Below are 18,917 nucleotides of genomic sequence, written 5' to 3'. Positions count from 1 at the left end.
GAATGCTCTACTACGATGTAGGACCTACGTTCCTGACCTTTTGTGTGACGGGAAGGGCCCACAATTTTTTTTTTAGACGGGCGAGCAGTTGGGGGTGGGGGACCAGGAGCAGGGATGGTTTGTAAGAAAAATGGGGAAGGGCTGTCGAGGAAGAAGACGAGTTCAAATTAAACGCTATATATAGCGTATGATTTGAAAACGTTATATATAGCGTTTAATTTGAACACGCTATATGAGAAGTCAAATCGTCTGACACATATAGCATGTAACAACAAGACGCTATACTTAACGGCAGACGTTACCGTTAATATATAACGTGTTGTTGTTGCACGCTATATATATAAATATCGTTTTTTTTAATAGACTTATTTGTGTGTTTTGAGTCCAAACACACAATATTTAGGTTCCGAACTCTAAGTTTGACCATTTATCTTTTCTCAATATCTCAATAATGCCTTTTGGATAATTATCTTCCATTAATATGATCGTTAATGCCCATAGATATATGATTGATTCAATTTCAACCACAGTCAAAAAATAAATAAATAACAAATTCATTACTTCAGCCAAGTAAAAAACAAATTCCCTCGACTAATTCTATTTTTCTTAATCACTACACAGAACCCAGTTGGGACCTATAACACCGTTAGCTCCGTCCCTTGAGATACCTTCTTCCTCCTCTTCGGCGACGACGCCGACGACGAAGAAGAATGCTGCGGCGACATTGATGATCGTTTCGAACCAACTCTAATGGGTTCAGGTTCACCAGAATTAACCCTCAACGGGAAATTAATCAATGCACGTGACCCCCGCATGCGAAACGCCGCCTTGTCGTATGCCAACGCTGCGTCCTCCGCCGTCTCATACGTACCCAGCCACACCCTTGCCCCATTCTTCGCCGGATCCCTAATTTCCGCTGCAAACTTCCCCCACGGCCTCACTCTCACGCCCCTATAATGATTTGCCTTCTGAGGCGGCGGCGCCGTCATCACTACTGGTGGTTCCATTTTCACCTCCGCCGCCGTCTCCGGAGGTGCGACAAACTCCGGTAAATTCCATATTTCAGGTTCCAATTTAACATTGGGGTTTGTAAAATCAGAAGCTGGCTGAAATCCATAGCCAACGCCTTCATTAAGGATATCATAAAGAAACGTATCTGCTGCATCAAATTCATCGGACAAGCAATTAGGAAACATGTTGGACTCAATGCTGTTGCTTCTGCTCAAATCCGAGGTTGTTGAATTGTCGGAGCTTGTTAATGGTGTTTCCCAGTCTTCAAATAAGTGAAGCCGAATTGATTCAAGAATGGCAAAATCATTTTCGAATTCACAATTCCCATACATCATGAAAAAATCTTTAATTTGGTAATGAATTTTCTTTCTTTTGTTGAGAATGAATTGCAGAGAAAACAGAGGAAGTTGTGACTTGTGAGATTTATTGAGGAAAGGAATGGGGGTATATTTATATGAGAAATGGTACATGCACGGGTGGGAGAATGAACATGATTGTAATGATTAAAGTATTGTTTGTTGAAAAGATTGTTAGATTTTGCCGAGGGGATTTTGAGCTTCCTTGAACCTTCTAAACGGAGAAAAATTCTAAGTTTTTTTTAGAGGAGAGAAGCTTTCAATCACGTGGTTTATTTGGAAACACTGGATAAAATTATAGGTTATTGACGTCTAAGTTGATTAATTGAATTGTCGTTTTCTGTTACTGAGCCGCTTTTTGCCGCAGTAGACATCTGGACCATGACTTACCCCACACCCTTGGTTGCTACCTCCCTTTCTACTATATATCTTTATAATTTGGGAGTTCCTTATCAAGTCTTGTACAAATTGCACGAATTATTTGGTATTTTATTGCTTTTGTTAAGATTTGAATTTGAAAATCATGATTCTCAAGCACTTCATTAGTCACTAAATCACTTTATAGAATGTTATGATAACATGTTGTTTTAAACAATATTTATAGAATAGAAATTCTTACAATATATGATTTATCGCAAATATTATTTTTCTTTTTGGTTGTTCACTGTGTAGGATTCACTAAAGAAGAAGAGATCACTATCTAATTTTTTTTATTTTTTACTTTTAGAACTCTAATACGAAACTTAGAAGAGAGATATGCCATCCATTCCCATCCTTTTTGGTGCTAAAGCTTAAAGAGCAGGCACTAAAACTTTACAACAAAAATTCTTGTATAAAATATATTGTGCGATTTCCATTGTGAGGTTTATTTGTGATTTGAAATATAACAAGAGGTTTATTTGTGATTTGGAATATAACAAGTGTGTCTCTAACTAAGTAAATTTATAGTAATTTGAAGTGACAGTAAAAACAAGATAATGAAAATGATAATTCGTGTATGTTAATGATGAATATTCAGGCTCATCCGTTAAATTTCTACTTTGCTTAAAGGTGATTAAGTAAGATATTTCTCTTGCACAAAAAAAAGTGAAACACGAAAAGTAAGTAAAATTTTCCACTTTTTTTGTACACCATTGAAAGTAAATGCTAGGAAGTTACACTTGTGAGTTCAAAAGTAATAAAAACTTGCTTTGTAATATTCTCCACTTCAATTCCATGTCAAGAAAGCCAAAATATTGGACAAGGAAAAAGGCAATATCTTCTTGGACCCTCCATAGTTCATTGATTTTAGACAAAATCCATTCTTTATTGGGCATTATTATCTTGGATAAAACACAGGAATGTCCACTTGCTACTTGCTTTTATATAAGGTTGCTATTTAAGTACTACTAGTAGTATACTTTAGCCTAATTTGTCTCTTTTTGTCCAAGCGTCCCACATTATATTTTATTTTTAAACTAGAGAATTCGTAGCTGCTATTCGTTGGGTGTGTTCTGGGTGAACCCCGTTCCAGTAAAATAGCTCGTAAACCCACTGGAGAGGTAAATCGCATTAGACAAGTCCTGTACGATGAGTTTAACTGGGATAGAATGTAGGGGTTTCAATCCTACGACCTCCCATTTGGGAATCTCCTGCTCAACCAACTCGATCACCCTTCCGTGTTGTCCCACGTTTGTTTTTTCTTATAAATTATAAATTTTCAAGTCTCTATCAGACTTTCTCTTAACTGTTTAATTCTATGTCAACATCAACGATGGCTAAGGTTCCAAATCCTTAGCCATCTATGTCAGAAAGCAATTGTATGTTTATTGGTTAGGTTCTGAATTTTTTAGGCTAAGGTAATTATCGTCCATAATGTTGCGATAAGAGTTATAAAAAGATCATGCTATGCACCAATTAATCGGAAATTGTTATGCTTAGAATGATACTGTAGAACAAACTGAGTAAACTAATCAAAAATCTTGTACATTCTTAATATTTTGCATGTTATATTAACCTGAACGTGAACATGTAAAACCAAGACACTTGAGACTTCACATAAAATGAATAGAAAAACAATTTTTGTAAGAACTTGAAATTAACTTTTCTTTTTGGAAATATATATGGATATTTTATTTTCCATTTTTCGAATCAAAGATATTTTTTGTCCATCTAGGAACATGTATACCCATTATCGAGCCGACGAGTCGTGACACAGAACTGATGAATCTTGAATTCTTATTTCTATTGATTGATCCGAATGTTAAAATATAAAATTGCTACTATTTATTATTTTGTCGTTTACATGATGAGCACTAAACATAAATAACAATATTTCGTATCTGCTCTCGACTTTGACGTAAGTTGCCAAATTTGCAAGTTTTAATTAGGAAGCATATGAATCTTTAACTTAAAATAAACCAAAGAGCCCTCTAAATAATCAACAAAATAATATCAACCAGACCTCCCGAGTCTAAAGACACATCTCTAAAGGTAAAAATTTACTCACACTCAATATTTATTAACACTTACAAAACAATGTTAAAACGATGGTAGTACTATAGCAATGCATGGTGGTACTATATTCCTTTAGACAAGTTATTACTATCATTTTCTATATTGAATTATTGATTAAGAACAGAAACTGTACCATGTTTTTTCTTTTTCTAAAATTTGACCTGCTTCATTTCTTAATTAAAATGATAGGGAATCTTTTTGTTATATAATCATAACTACATTACATCTACTATGCATCTCATTTAGACATCATTGGTTCAAAAACATTGACCTATTTTGAATTGTAATACCTATCTTTTATTTATTGTGTGCGTAGAGAATTTGTTTTTAATACATAGAATATAGTTGTGGAAATAAGACTCCGTAAAGCTTTTACTTGGTCACAGAATAACCGTCTGATATGAATGAAGATTGGCACATTTGACAATGCAGACCAAATTGTGTTTGGTCTATGACTTTGACTCCAATTTCTGTCACTTAAATTTAAATTAAAAGAAAACCCTAAGATGGAAAGAAAAAAAGGAGAGACATTCTTTACTTGCCAAAAATGCTAAAATGTGCAGTTGGCCGCAATGTTTGAGGAAATTTAAGCTTTGAACTTTGTATATTTTATTTTTATGTATATATACGAAAATGTATTTTTGAAAGAGGAACTCGTGAGTCTTGACATTCTCGGTGTTGGTATTTAAAATAGAGTTTAAATTTTATACCTCAACGGCGTAAAAAATGTGTAAAAGAGAATTACTGTTTAAAATAAGTGCAGCTAGTAACGTAGAAAAATAAAGCGCACAATATGTCAGTAATGTCGAAGTATAAAAATTAAATTCTAAAAAATAAATAGCTCATTCATTTAGATGAATTATTTATAGGCGTCGATCTTGATCAATTTCATTACAACAGAAAACAATTTTCTTTTTAAGTCAAAATTAGAGGTTTTAATACTAGAAGTCTAGAAGTTCTCAAAATCTTATAATTTTTCCCCATTATACATATATTCTCTAACCAAACTTATAAAACAATTCTGGGGAAACATGGGATCTGATATAAAGAAAATATTTGGTGAAAATCGGACAATAATTGCACTTCTAGAATATAACATAACAGCTAATTTGAAATTGAATTATCATCCAACACTAGTTTTAAAAAAATAAGATTTAAATGTATACAGCATTTTACGCTTCTTATAATATGAGTTTCTTTTTCTTTGTGAAGTAAATGTCCAGATTACTTGTACCCCTGGCCCAATTTAGTACAATAATTTTTACATATCAATTAAATTCATAAATCCAAACGTGATAAAAGGGAAGCTGCAGGTAATTTTCTTAGCTTTGTTTTGTACGGACAAGTTGCATGAGATATTATAATCCGAAGAAGAAAAATAGAACAAAAGGCTATATAAACTAAAGGGTTGCACTTTTTATATAAATTAATTACAAGTGGGCAATCAAGTTGGGTTTAATAATGAAGCAGCATCTTCTTGGTTCTTTCCAGTGTATGCTATTATTGATCAGGAACTCCTGCTATATATTAAAGTTGATTAATCTTAATTTAGTCAATACATAAATAAGAAAAATTTTATTAGATTCTGTTATCACTTACTTCCTTTAAGTAATTTGTATTGGATTTGCATCAATTTTTTCCTGTTATGAGCGGAACTATATGGACGTACCCACTCTAGGGAGATCATAAAAAAAATGAAATAACTTTGAATTGATTAATACCAATACCATTGCAAGTCAGAAATTATATTTAAATGAAGAAAACGTAAATTTTGCTTTAGTAAAAAGAATTGACATGCCAAGTTTGTCGAAATGTTTGGGATACAATACTTCATATTAAACAGTCATTAAAGTGTGCTTGATCTGTGAGGCAGCTTAATCCTTGTTCGTTGGATGGACTTGGCTACCCTTCCTCCATCTCATTTAAAATAAGGGGAAGTGAAAATAGCCATGTTATCCCATGATTAATTATTCTACGTGTGACATACGTAGTTATCTTGTATCACGACTCAATTTCACCTATATGACGTGATCTCTATTTTAAAAAGCAGAATTGGGATTCGCTCGGGACTCATCCCGGGGCGGAGAACTCTTAAAACGTCCCTAGGCTTATGTGTTGGGCTTAGTTCCGTGAGACTTACGCCTCGGCTATCGGGGATTATGCCCCGGACACGCCCAATGCCCAGCGTCTGGGCTCGCCTAATAGAACTTTATACAATTGTATGCAACTAACATTGTAAATCCTCAATTTTTTTTAATAAATCGTTGACTATTCAAAATTACTTTTTTCTTAATAATAAATCATTAAGTTAAGAGTTATTTATGTCATAATTAAAATAGAAATTATTGCATATTTTCCACTAAGACTGCTAACTTAATTTTAAATAAATCTTTCATTTAAAAAATATTTATTTATTAACTTTTGTTTTGTCTTTACTATATAATAGTCCATAATTTTTTTATAATTAATTTTCTAAATATTATTTTTTCCACGTTTATGAGATACAATAGTTATTAATTTAATAGCTCATTATTAACTACTAGCTATTTACATATAAATAGTTATCATGGTGAATTATGTTACTTTATTAACTTGTTGAAATTTAAAAATAAATGATGCTAGAGAATTATTTTTAAATTATGAATTATGTTTTTATATAAATTTTCTTTCAAATAGAAAGCTGTCACGACCCGGATTTCCCACCCTCGGGAGTCGTGATGACGCCTACTAGTGAGAGCTAGGCAAGCCAATCCTTAACTACTTACTTCATTATCAAATTACTTCTTTTAACAATTATAAGGCGATAACATGAAAAACTGCAGAACTTTAAATAATTAAGCGGAAGATAACAATTAAACATCTGAAATCTACGTCTATTACAATTACTTAAGTATCAACCATCCAAAACCTGATGTCACAGTGTCACAGACTATCTAAGATTACTACATACAAAGTTTAAAGAGTTGTAGGCAAACTCTGCTAAAGGCAAAAACTGATCCCACAAGCCTCCAAAGTCAATGACACAAGCTCGGAGCATATCCTCCAAAATCTGAATAGTCCGCTCGGACTACCCGTCCGTCTGAGGATGAAATGCTGTGCTCAACTCAACCTGCATGCCCAACTCTCATTGAACTGCTCTCCAGAAGCGCGAGGTAAACTGCGTACCTCGGTCCGAAATGATACACATAGTCACACCATGAAGAGGAACAATCTCCCGGATATAGATCTCAGCTAACCTCTCGGATGAATAGGAGACTGCCACAAGAATGAAATGCACTGACTTGGTCAGCCTATCAACAATGACCCATACTGCGTCGAACTTCCTCCGAGTCTGTGGGAGTACAACAGCGAAATCCATAGTGACCCGCTCCCACTTCCACTCGGGAAGCTCAATCCTCTGAAATAAACCACCAGGACTTTGATGGTCATACTTAACCTGCTGACAATTGAAACACCGAGCCACATATGCAACGATATCCTTCTTCATTCTCCGCCACCAATAATGCTGTCGCAGATCCTGATACATCTTCGCGATGCCCGGATGAATAGAGTACCGTGAGTTTTGGGCCTCCTCTAAAATCAACTCCCGAAGACCATCCACATTAGGCACACAAACTAGACCCTGCAATCTCAAAACTTCATCATCACCTAAGGTAACCTGCTTGGCACCTCCACGCTGTACCATGTCTCTAAGGACACACAAATGGGGATCGTCATACTACCGATCACGGATACGCTCCAATAATGAAGAACGAGCGACTGTGCAAGCTAACACACGGCTAGGCTCGGAAACATCCAACCTCACGAACTGATTGGCCAAAGCCTGAACATCCAAAGAAAGCGGCCTCTCACTGACCGGAATATAAGCAAGACTGCCCATACTGACTGACTTCCTACTCAAAGCATCGGCCACCACATTGGCCTTTCTCGGATGATATATGATAGTGATATCATAATCTTTCAACAACTCCAACCACCTCCTCTACCTCAAATTCAACTCTTTTTGCTTGAACAAATACTGAAGACTCTTGTGATCCATGAACACCTCACATGCCACGCCATACAGATAATGCCTCCAAATCTTCAATGCGTGAACAATGGCTACCAACTCCAAATTATGAACTGGATAGTTCTTCTCATGAATTTTCAACTGCCGTAAAGCATAGGCATTGACCTTACCACCTGCATCAACACTACACCAAGTCCAATACGAGATGCATCACAATAGACTGTATAAGTCCCTGAACCTTTGGGCAAAACCAAAACCGGTGTCGTAGTCAGAGCTGTCTTGAGCTTCTGAAAGCTTGCCTCACACTCGTCCGACCGTCTGAACTGGGCACCCTTCTGGGTCAACCTGGTCATCGGGTCTGCGATAGATGAGAACCCCTCCACGTACCGACGATAGTAGCCTGCCAATCCCAAGAAACTCCGAATCTCTGTAGCTGATGCTATTCTAGGCCAGTTCTTGACTACCTCAATCTTTTTCGGATCAACCTGAATACCCTTTGTTGATACAACATGACCTAGAAATGCAACTGAACTCAACCAGAATTCACACTTTGAAAATTTAACATACAACTGACTATCCCTCAAAGTCTGAAGAACCACTATAAGATGCTGCTCGTGCTCCTCCCGGCTGCGGGAGTATATCAAAATATCATCAATGAAGACTATCACGAACGAATCCAAATAAGGCCTGAACACTCGGTTCATCAAATCCATAAACGCTGCTGGGGCATTTGTCAACCCGAATGACATAACCAAGAACTCATAATGCCTGTACCGAGTGCGGAAAGCTGTCTTAGGGACATCGGATGCCTTAATCCTCAACCGATGGTATCCAAATCTCAAGTCAATCTTTTAAAATACCTTGGCACCCTGAAGCTAATCAAACAAATCATCAATCCTCGGCAACGGATACTTATTCTTGATTGTAACCTTGTTCAACTGTCGGTAAACAATACATATTCTGATCTACCCATTCTTCTTCTTAACAAGCAACACCGGCGCACCCCAAGGCGAAACACTGGGTCTAATGAAACCCTTCTCAAGCAAGTCTTGCAACTATTCCTTCAACTCTTTCAACTTTGGGGGGGCCATACGATACAGCGAGATAAAAATGGGCTGAGTGCCCGGAGCTAAATCAATGCAAAAGTCAATATCCCTGTCGGGTGGCATACCCGGCAGGTTTGAAGGGAAAACCTCAGGAAACTCACGAACAATGGGAACAGAATCAATAGAAGGGACCTCAGCACTAGAATCACAGAAATATGCCAAATAGGCCAAACACCCCTTCTTGACCATACGCCGAGCCTTTACATAAGAGATAACGCTACGGGTAGAATGACTAGGAGTTCCTCTCCACTCTAAATGAGGCAAACCCGGTAAAGCTAAGGTCACAGTCTTGGCATGACAATCCAAGATAGCGTGGTAAGGTGATAACCAGCCCATCCCCAATATAACATCGAAATCGACTATGTCCAGAAGTAACAAATCTACTCGAGTCTTAAGACCCCTAATCACAACTAAACAAGAGCGATGGACTCGATCAACCACAATAGAATCACCCAATGGGGTAGACACATAAACATGAACACTCAATGAATCACTAGGAATGACCAGATACAGTGCAAAATAAGATGACACATACGAGTATGTAGACCCTGGATCAAATAACACTGAAACATCTCTCTCATAAACCAGAACCGTACCTGTAATAACTACATCTGAAGCCTTAGCCTAGGGCCTGGCTAGAAGAGCATAACATCGGGGCTGGGCCTCACCACTTTGAACTACATCTCTGGGATGGCCTGCTGCTGGCTGGCCTCCGCCTCTAGTGGCCTGAGCTCCACCTCTAGTACTTCTACCTCCACCTCTAGCACCTCTACCCCCACCTCTAGCTGGCTGGGCAGGCTATGGAACACCTGGTGCCTGAACCATGGCACGGGAACCCTGATGCTGAGAGCTACTCGGTGCTCGAGGGAAAAACCTAGCAATGTGACCCATGTCACCACAAGTGTAGCAAGCCCTCGGCTGTTGAGACTGCTGACCCTGTCGACCTGAATGACCACCTCAGAAACTCTAAAGCGGTGGTGCACCGATAGGAGCAGGTGGTGCACTGTAGGACTGCTGATCAGAATACTGCATCTGGGGACCACAACCACCTAAAGTACCATGAAAAACCTGGAGCGCTGACTGAAAGGGCCTAGGAGGATGACCTCTACCATACGAATCTCTATCTCTAGACGAGGTACCAGTGAATCGGCCTGAATGACGGGGCCTCTTGTCTGACCCATGACCACCTCCATGAGGCAGAACCATATCCACTCTCCTGGCCATGTTAGCCACCTCCTGAAAAGTAATCTCACTCCCAGCCTCCCTAGCCATCTGAAGACGAATTGGCTAAATAAGACCGTCAATAAACCTCCTCACTCCCTCTCTCTCTCTCTCTCGGTGGGAAGTATGATGAGAGCATGACAAGCTAAATCGATGAACCTAGTCTCATACTGGGTAACAGTCATGGAACCCTGCTGGAGACGCTCAAACTGCCTCCGATAGGCCTCTCACTGAGTAATGGAGAGAAACATCTCCAGACGTAGCTGTACAAACTGCTCCCAAGTCAAGGATGCCGATCCGGCTGGTCTAGCCAAGCAATAATATCTCCACCAAGTCTTGGCGGATCCAGACAAGCGAAAAGTGGCAAAATCGACCCCATTGGTCTCAACTATCCCCATGTTCCTAAGAAACTCGTGACAACTGTCTAGATAATCCTTGGGATTCTCAGTAGATGCACTACTAAATGTAGTAGTGAAGAGCTTGGTGAACCTATCCAACCTCCACAAAGCATCGGCAGACATAACTGCTCCATCGCCGGTCTGAGCTACCACACCCTGCTGAACTGCTCTAACTGGCTAAACCACTGGAGTCTGAAACTGGGGAGCTACCTGCTCCGGAGTGCGAATGGCTAGAGTCTGGGCTCCTCCTCTAGCCTGAGAGACGATTGGTTCTACAGGAAGCAAGTCTGCCCGGGTGACACTCTCCATAAGGCCCACTAGGTGGACCAGAGCATCCTGAAGAACTGGGGTGGCAATGAACTCCTTTGGGACCTGAGCTGGGCCCATCGGAACTGCTGGGGCCGGAACCTCATCATCAAATTCAACTTGAGGCTCCGCCGCTGGTGCTGCTGCTCTAGGCTTAGCTCTACCCCTACCGCATCCTCTAGCATGGCCTCAGCCTTGCCCTCTTCCCTCGTGGGAGTTGCTGCTGGGGGCTCTGGCTGCTGGTCAGTGGATGAGGAAGCACATGTTCTCGCCATCTGCGAAAGAACAGAGTAGAAATTCAATTAGCATTAAGAAACCAAACCGCACTACAGGAGAGAATAAATGTAAAGTTGTTCCTAACTCTGTAGTCTCTGGGGGATAAATACAGACGTCTCCGTACCGATCCCTCAGACTCTACTAAGCTTGTCTATGAACTGTGAGACCCATGTAACCTAGAGCTCTGATACCAACTTGTCACGACCCGGATTTACCACCCTCGGAAGTCATGATGGTGCCTACTAGTGAGATCTAGGCAAGCCAATCCTTAACTACTTACTTCATTATCAAATTACTTCTTTTAACAATTATAAGGCGATAATATGAAAAACTGCGGAACATTAAATAATTAAGCGGAAGATAACAATTAAACATCTGGAATCTGCGTCTATTACAATTACTTAAGTCTCAACCACCCAAAATCTGGTGTCACAGTGTCACAGACTATCTAAGATTACTACATACAAAGTCTGAAGAAATAACAGTACATTGTTTCTGAATAAAAGGAAAATGTAACAGGAAATAGAGATAGAGGGAGACGCCAGGGCCTGTGGACACCTGCAGGTCTACCTTGGGTATCTGAGTGGACTGAAGGAAGCCTCCAACTACTGTCTAAAAGCGGCTCTGGGATCCGCACACAGTGCAGAGTGTAGTATCAGCAAAACCGACCATATGTGCTGGTAAGTGTCTAGCCTAACCTCGGCGAAATAGTGACGAGGCTAAGACCAGACTATCAAATAAACTTGTGCAGTTCAAATATATATATATATACAACAGAAAAGAAATACAGAGCTAACCAGTCAATATGGGAGGGGAAGCATGCTGTGGGGAAGATAACAACTCCAAATAGAAAGACATCAAGTAACGAAGGAAACAACATAACTCGAATATCAATAAAGAATCAGAAATCAATAAATGCACGGCATCACCCTTCGTGCTTTTACTCTCGTCCTCATCAAGGCAATTATATAACAAAAATGTGCACGACATCACCTTTTGCGCTTTTACTCTCTTTCCTCACGATATAATCAATAATATCGGCACGAATGGTACATCATGCGGCACAACATCATCCTTCGTGCTTTACACTCTTTCCTAATAAATAAACAATACACGGCATCACCCTTCGTGCTTTACACTCTTTCCTCACCAAAACAAGCAATACACGGCATCACCCTTCGTGCTTTAACACTCTTCCTCACCCAAACAACAAACAGAAACAATGGGGCAAGGGAATAAACAAGATTATAATAGGAATTCCGGCAAGAGAACAACAATTCAACAATTAAGTCCCGGTAAGGGAGAAACATCAATAATATTAACGCCCGTCAAGGGAGATAACCAATAAAGAAACAATATCCCGACAAGGGAACAATTTAATGACTTCTTTCTCTTATTCACTTTTACTTCACAACTCACTTTACCACTTGGGCAGATGCTCCAAAGGGTTCAATCAACTCATATACTTTCACAATTCGCAATATAACTTGAGCCAATGCTCCTCGATGTTCAAAGGTTACAATTCCTTCCACAAACTTTTCACAACAAATAGAAACCACCTCTAAAGCACGGATAATACAACGAAGTCATGAAAATCATAATATAAGACTCACGGGCATGCTTGACACCTACGTATAGATACTCGTCACCATGCCTATACGTCGTACTCAACAAGAAGCAAATAGAAAATAGGACATAACTCCTAATCCCTCAAGCTAAGGTTAGACCAAACAATTACCTCGAACTTCCACGGCCAACTCAAGCCTCAAACACCGCCTTTACTTTCGAATTTGGCTCCAAGACAATCGTATCTATACATAATCGACTTAATAACATCAATAAATACTAAACAATCCAATTCCAATACCTAATTATAGCTTTCTAATCATTCTTCCCAAAAATCCAAAAATTGACCCCGGGCTCACTTGGTCAAAACACGAGGTTCGGACCAAAACCTGATCACCCATTCACCCATGAGCCCGAATATATAATTAGTTTTAACATCCTACCCCAAAACGAGGTCTAAATGACAATTAATCAAAAGCCCTAACTCTACCAAAATCCCTAATTTTCTACCCTTAAGAACATGATTTAAGCCTAGAAATCTAATGGGTGTTAATTGAAATTGAAGAAAATGAGTCTAAGATTACATACCTATGAATTGGTGATGAAATCCCCTTTCACAAATCGCCCAATTTGGAGTTAAGGTGAAGAAGTTATGAAATTTTGAATAAATCCCGAAATGGCTACTGTTTCTGAACTTTTAAAATAACTGGGCGAAATTACTCTTCGCATTCGCGATGGGTTAGGCCAGCTAGGCCTTAACGTTCGCGGAAGGCAGATGGCGTTCGCGGAGAAGAAACTCCTGGAGCCTCGCATTCGCGTGCAATGGATCGCATTCGCGTAGGTCAAATGCCTCACCCCCTGCCCAGGCTCAATTAGCCTTCGCGTTCGTGTGGCCAGGACCGCGTTCGTGAAGGGAAGACCCTCCAATGCCTCGCGTTCGCGACCTGGGCTACGCGTTTGCGTAGAAGGAATTTCCTTCAACAAAAGTTAACATATCGCGTTCGCGAGGGTCCTCCCGCGAACGTGAAGAAGGGAATACCAGAATACCAACTGCTGAAAAACCTGCAACTTTTCCTAAGTCCAAAACCTTCCGAAACACACCCGAGCCCTTGGGGATCCTAACCAAACATACGTACTAACTCAATGACATCATACGAACTTATCCATGCGATCAAATTGCCAAAATAACCTCAATAACAACGAATTAAACCTCAAAATCAAAGAATTTTCTCAAACTTCTTAAAACTTCAATTTTAGCAATTTAGGTCTGAATCACGTCAAATTACATCTGTTTTCCACCAAATTCCACAGAAACGTCTTAAATCATATATAAGACCTGTACCGAGCGCCAGAACCAAAATACGGGCCCGATACCATCATGTTCTATTCAAATTTCATTTCAAATTCCTTTAAACAATTTCAGAAAATAATTTTCTTTAAAAATACATTTCTCGGGCTTAGGACCTCGGAATTCAATTCCGGGCATACGCCCAAGTACCATATTTTCCTACGAACCCTCCGGAACCGTCAAATCACGGGTCCAGGGTCCATTTACCTAAAATATTGACTGATGTCAAATTAATTTATTTTACAGTAAAAGTTTATCATTTTTTTCCACAGATTTTCACATATAGGCTTTTCGGCTACATGCCCCGACTATGCACGCAAATCGAGGTAATGTTAAAAGAGGGTTTTAAGGCCTCAAAACACAGGATTTCGTTTTAAAATAAGTGATGATCTTTTGGGTCATGACAAAAGCATATTAAATAAAAGGAGTATTTTAATAAAATATATCAAATTATAATATCGAAATTCTTTCAAGATTTAATATTCCTTAAGAGATACATATAAGATTTCATATCGAATACATCACTTTTAATGTTTGAGTTGTAACGATGTTGCAACTAATTTGCATATTATGATATATGTCATATTTTTCGTATTATTCATAGTTGAATTATAATTTATAAATATTTTAAATAGATTATTTGTAATAATTTATAAATATATTATAATTATTTTTTATTTTATACTATCTTAAAATTTTTGAAATTAGTAAAATTTAAAGATTCGTGGGACTTACGTCCCATGTCTCAGGGCTTATGCCTCGCCTCGCCTCGCCTTACGTCCCCGCCTTTTAAAACATTGGCTGCGATGATGCCTAGCGGAAGGTGAATTGACCATGTGATTGCTCTTTTAAATAAGTTACCAAGTAATTAAATTCCATTTATTAAGAATTAAAGAGTAGAAAATTTAATAAAATAATATGAAGACAAATGAGTGAGCAAGTATAGTGACATAAATACTCTAAAACCATAAAGTCTAATAGTATGTGTTCCAAGACCTGATGTGACAAGTGTATGAGTAACTAATAGAATATGCAAAACTCTAACTACTGTCTGAAATAAAGTAGACAGAAAATAGATGCAAAGAGAGACTATCAGTGCTGCAGAATGGCTCAGGAAGCAGCTCACTACAAGGCCTCAGGGTAACGGGGGTGCGCGCCGGTATGATTGCCAGATGCACCTGCCGCAGATCTTGAACGATTAGTGTAGAAGTGTAGCTTGAGTACATAAATAACATGCACCCAGTAGTGAATTTCAAGTCAATTTATGTAAGTAATGATAATAACTCAATAACAAGTAGTGAATAAATAATTCTTTCCCTAATAGTGAATTTCAAGTCAATTTATGTCATTAAAATTTTAACCTCTCAAGCCATAAGATAATATTAAGTATAATTAGGCTCCGAGTATTATCACACACAATTTATATATGCCAAGGTTGTACGGTCCGATTCAGAATAATGCGTACATTGCCGAGGATTGAGCGGCACAAACCATGGATGCATCTATTAACCTACCGAGGTGAACGACCCACTCCCATGAGAGTAGAGAAGTTTACCTCGCTCGCGAAAATACTTGCGACGCGAGTGGACATGGATTTCTCAGGGTTATTATATATTCCGTAATTCATCCCAAAAATAAGAAATCTAACTTGGAAAATTTAAACCTTAAAATCCCTAATCTCAGCTATAATTAAGACAATTATTATGCATGATAAGCATACTAGTACAATCAAAGCCTGTTGTAAATCTAAGACTACCCGGACAGTTCATGAAATATAGCCACGCACGGATTCTTGTCACCTAGTGCATACCTAGCTCCCCACACAAGTAATTTACAACAGTAATACACATAAGGGGATGAGTTTCCCTCTTACAAGGTTAGACAAGAGACTTACCTCATTTTCAAGCTCACTTCCGGTCCACAAATACGCTTTAAATACTCAACCCGATGCCAAAAAAACCCGAAACTAGTCAAATATTATATAAATAAGTCAATATATACTCAAAAGTTCATAATTTAATTATTAGGGCAATTACCCAACCCTAATTGGAAGATTCCTAAAATTTACCCCCTGGCCCACATGCCCAGATTCCAAAAAAATTCGAAGATAAATGTTACCCATAACCTCACGAACTCAAATATATAATTTTCACCCAATTCCATAATCATTTTCGTGGTTAAATCCCACTTTTATCAAGGTTTTTCAACTAAATCCATAATTTTTACAATTTTACATGTTAAAATCTACCCATAATCTATGTATTTAACTTACATTTGATAGAAATTACTTACCTCCAATAGTAGGTTAAAACCCCTTTCTAAGAGCTCCAAAAATCGCCCAATGAGTGCAATAAATGAACCCAAAATGGCCTAAGTCTCGACTTAAATGAAGCTTCTGCCTCCAGCGATTTCCGTTTCTGCGGAGAAACGGTTGCTTCTGCGGCACCGCACCTGCGGAAATCTATCGCAGGTGCGATCCTAGCCCAGACCACCTAAACTCACTTCTACGGGCGGGCTCCCGCTTCTACGGAAGATGCGTCGCATCTACGGTCCAGGCCTGGCCAGCCTCATCTCGCATCTGCAGCTCTTCCATCGAAGAAGCGAGACCGCTTCTGCGGTAGTTCCTCCGCTTCTGCGGGCTACTGACCACTCACCCATAACCACATCTGCGGCCAAAATCTCACACCTATGAGTTCGCACCTGTGGCCAAACTTTTGCATGTGCGGACGCACCAGAACTGGTGCACCAACAGCCCTTTTCAAATTCATACTTGATTCGCGCATCGTCTGAGTAGTACCCGAGGCCCTTGAGGCCTCGCCCAAGCATACCAACAAGTTCGTTAACATAAAATGGACTCTCTCGCACCTTAAAATGGATAAAATAACATTAAACTAAGAATTGCAATACAAAACCAATAGAATCAATTTATAAACTGCAAGTTCTTCCAACTTACTCCGAACGCGCCGAATCATACTTAAACTACTCGGAATGACACCAAATTTTACGTGCAAGTATTAAATCACTATACAGAACTATTCTCAGGCTTGGAATTCCAAACGGACCTAGATAACACCAAAACCTACTCCAAACCAAATTTAAAGAACTTTAAAGACTTAAATGTGCCAACTTTCAACTTTATGCGCCGAAATGTTCCCGGGTCATCCAAAACCGGATCCAAACATACGCCCTGGTCCAAAATCATCATATATATCTATTGGGACCGTCAAATTCCAATTCCGAGATCATTTACTAGAAATGTTTACCCAAGTCAAACTTAACCCATTTAAAGCCAATATTAAGGAACTAAGTGTTCCGATTTCAGCCCGAACTCTTTCAAATAACGAAATAACCATCCTCACAAGTCATAAAATTCTAAAAGAACATACAGAGAATCTTATTTAGGGGAACTGGGATCTAGAAAGTAAAATGACCGGTCGGGTCGCTACATTCTCCACCTCTTAAACAAACGTTCATCCTCGAATGGGTCTAAAATCATACCTAAAGTGCCGAATAAGCGTGCATATTTGTTCTGTATGTCCTACTCAGTTTGAAGAGTCACCACCTAATGATTTAAGGTGCATAAGGACACCTATAGGGTTCATTTATAAGTTTGTTTGATAACCATAGATAGGGTAAGAACTTGAAATTATCCTAAGGGGAAGGTGTTAGGCACCCCTCAGGATCTACTAGTGTGGCTCCCGGCCAGACAGTTTTGTGAATTTGTACAGTTAGCAAATAGACAAGTATAGGCTCAAATAGTAGGGAATTTAAGTTTAAACACATAAGAGTTTGAAAACAATCATTAAAAGGCGAATTTTAAAAAGGAGTCACAGTTTTACAAATTCTTGAGAATATAAAAAGCAAGGGGGGAGTCCTAGGTTTGTTTATAATATAGATCACATCAATGCGATACCTGGTATGACACTCATCAGAAGAGGGGATACACGTGGTATTAGCGCACCGGTCATCATATCCATATCTACTCTTCCTACCCCGTTAAGGTATTAAAGCACGGATTGGTCTCGACCTCTATTGCATGCTATTACCCGTCCTATTCCTATCAGTTCCGGTAGAATTTAGGACTACTATTCCTATAAAAGGGAGGATTTATGCTGACTCTTAAGTTTTAAAGGTAAAAGGCTAAGGCGACAAACAAAACATGTAGGACTGCATTTAAAGGGGAAACACATAAACAATTACGAGGCTCATATATAACTCCGCAGACAATGCATATAAATAGCATGACTTAAACACAATTAGGGTCAGATTTAAAGTACTAAGGCAGGGTGTTTTAATTGTTGAAGCAGACCAATTTATTACATAACTCAGATAAGAAGTCCGAATCAGGACTACCTGCTGGTTGTAGCAGTGCTAATTAAACAAAGGCGAGTTCAATTTTATCATTATTACCTAAGGCTTGCCTAGGCGCAATAGTGAGCATGATATCTATTACTAATTAGGGGCATAGCAAAACAGTAAACAATTTGAAACGAGCGATTTGGATCCTATAGGCATGCTTTCTAACCGTATTAATTTAAAGGAGTGGGTTATTTAAACTGATTCAGAACTGTACGAGTCAAACCGATTTTTTAACTAAACTGGTTTTAGATCCTATAGACATGATCTCTATTATAGCTGATTTTAATTCCTACAGACATGGTATCTAAGTATTAAAGGCTGATTTTGGTCCTATAGGTATGGTATCTAATTGAACATGAAGTGAAGCAGGCATGATTCATTTGATCACAACGAAATTTCTATAGGCATGATTTCTATGAAAAATTGATTTTTTTATCTTATAGGCATGACATCTAATTTCAAAGC

At 38.8% G+C, this 18,917-nt stretch overlaps 1 protein-coding gene across 1 annotated transcript; it reads right to left on the bottom strand.

Annotated features, from left to right (window-relative positions):
* Positions 1 to 538: 538 nt before the first annotated feature.
* LOC107815815 (ethylene-responsive transcription factor 2-like) lies at positions 539 to 1,574 on the bottom strand. The gene has a single exon (XM_016641452.2). The coding sequence runs from the start codon at positions 1,479 to 1,481 to the stop codon at positions 636 to 638; it is 846 nt and encodes a 281-aa protein (XP_016496938.1). The 5' UTR covers positions 1,482 to 1,574; the 3' UTR covers positions 539 to 635.
* Positions 1,575 to 18,917: the final 17,343 nt, after the last annotated feature.

This window comes from Nicotiana tabacum, chromosome 1, assembly GCF_000715075.1.
Source record: "Nicotiana tabacum cultivar K326 chromosome 1, ASM71507v2, whole genome shotgun sequence".
NCBI lineage: Eukaryota > Viridiplantae > Streptophyta > Magnoliopsida > Solanales > Solanaceae > Nicotiana > Nicotiana tabacum.
The sequence above is the reverse complement of the archived record's forward strand: the minus strand, read 5'-3'. Positions and strand labels throughout refer to the sequence as shown.

Bases quoted from the DNA above. Each gene is read 5' to 3' on its own strand.
- LOC107815815 (XM_016641452.2), bottom strand. From the start codon at position 1,481: ATGTACCATTTCTCATATAAATATACCCCCATTCCTTTCCTCAATAAA.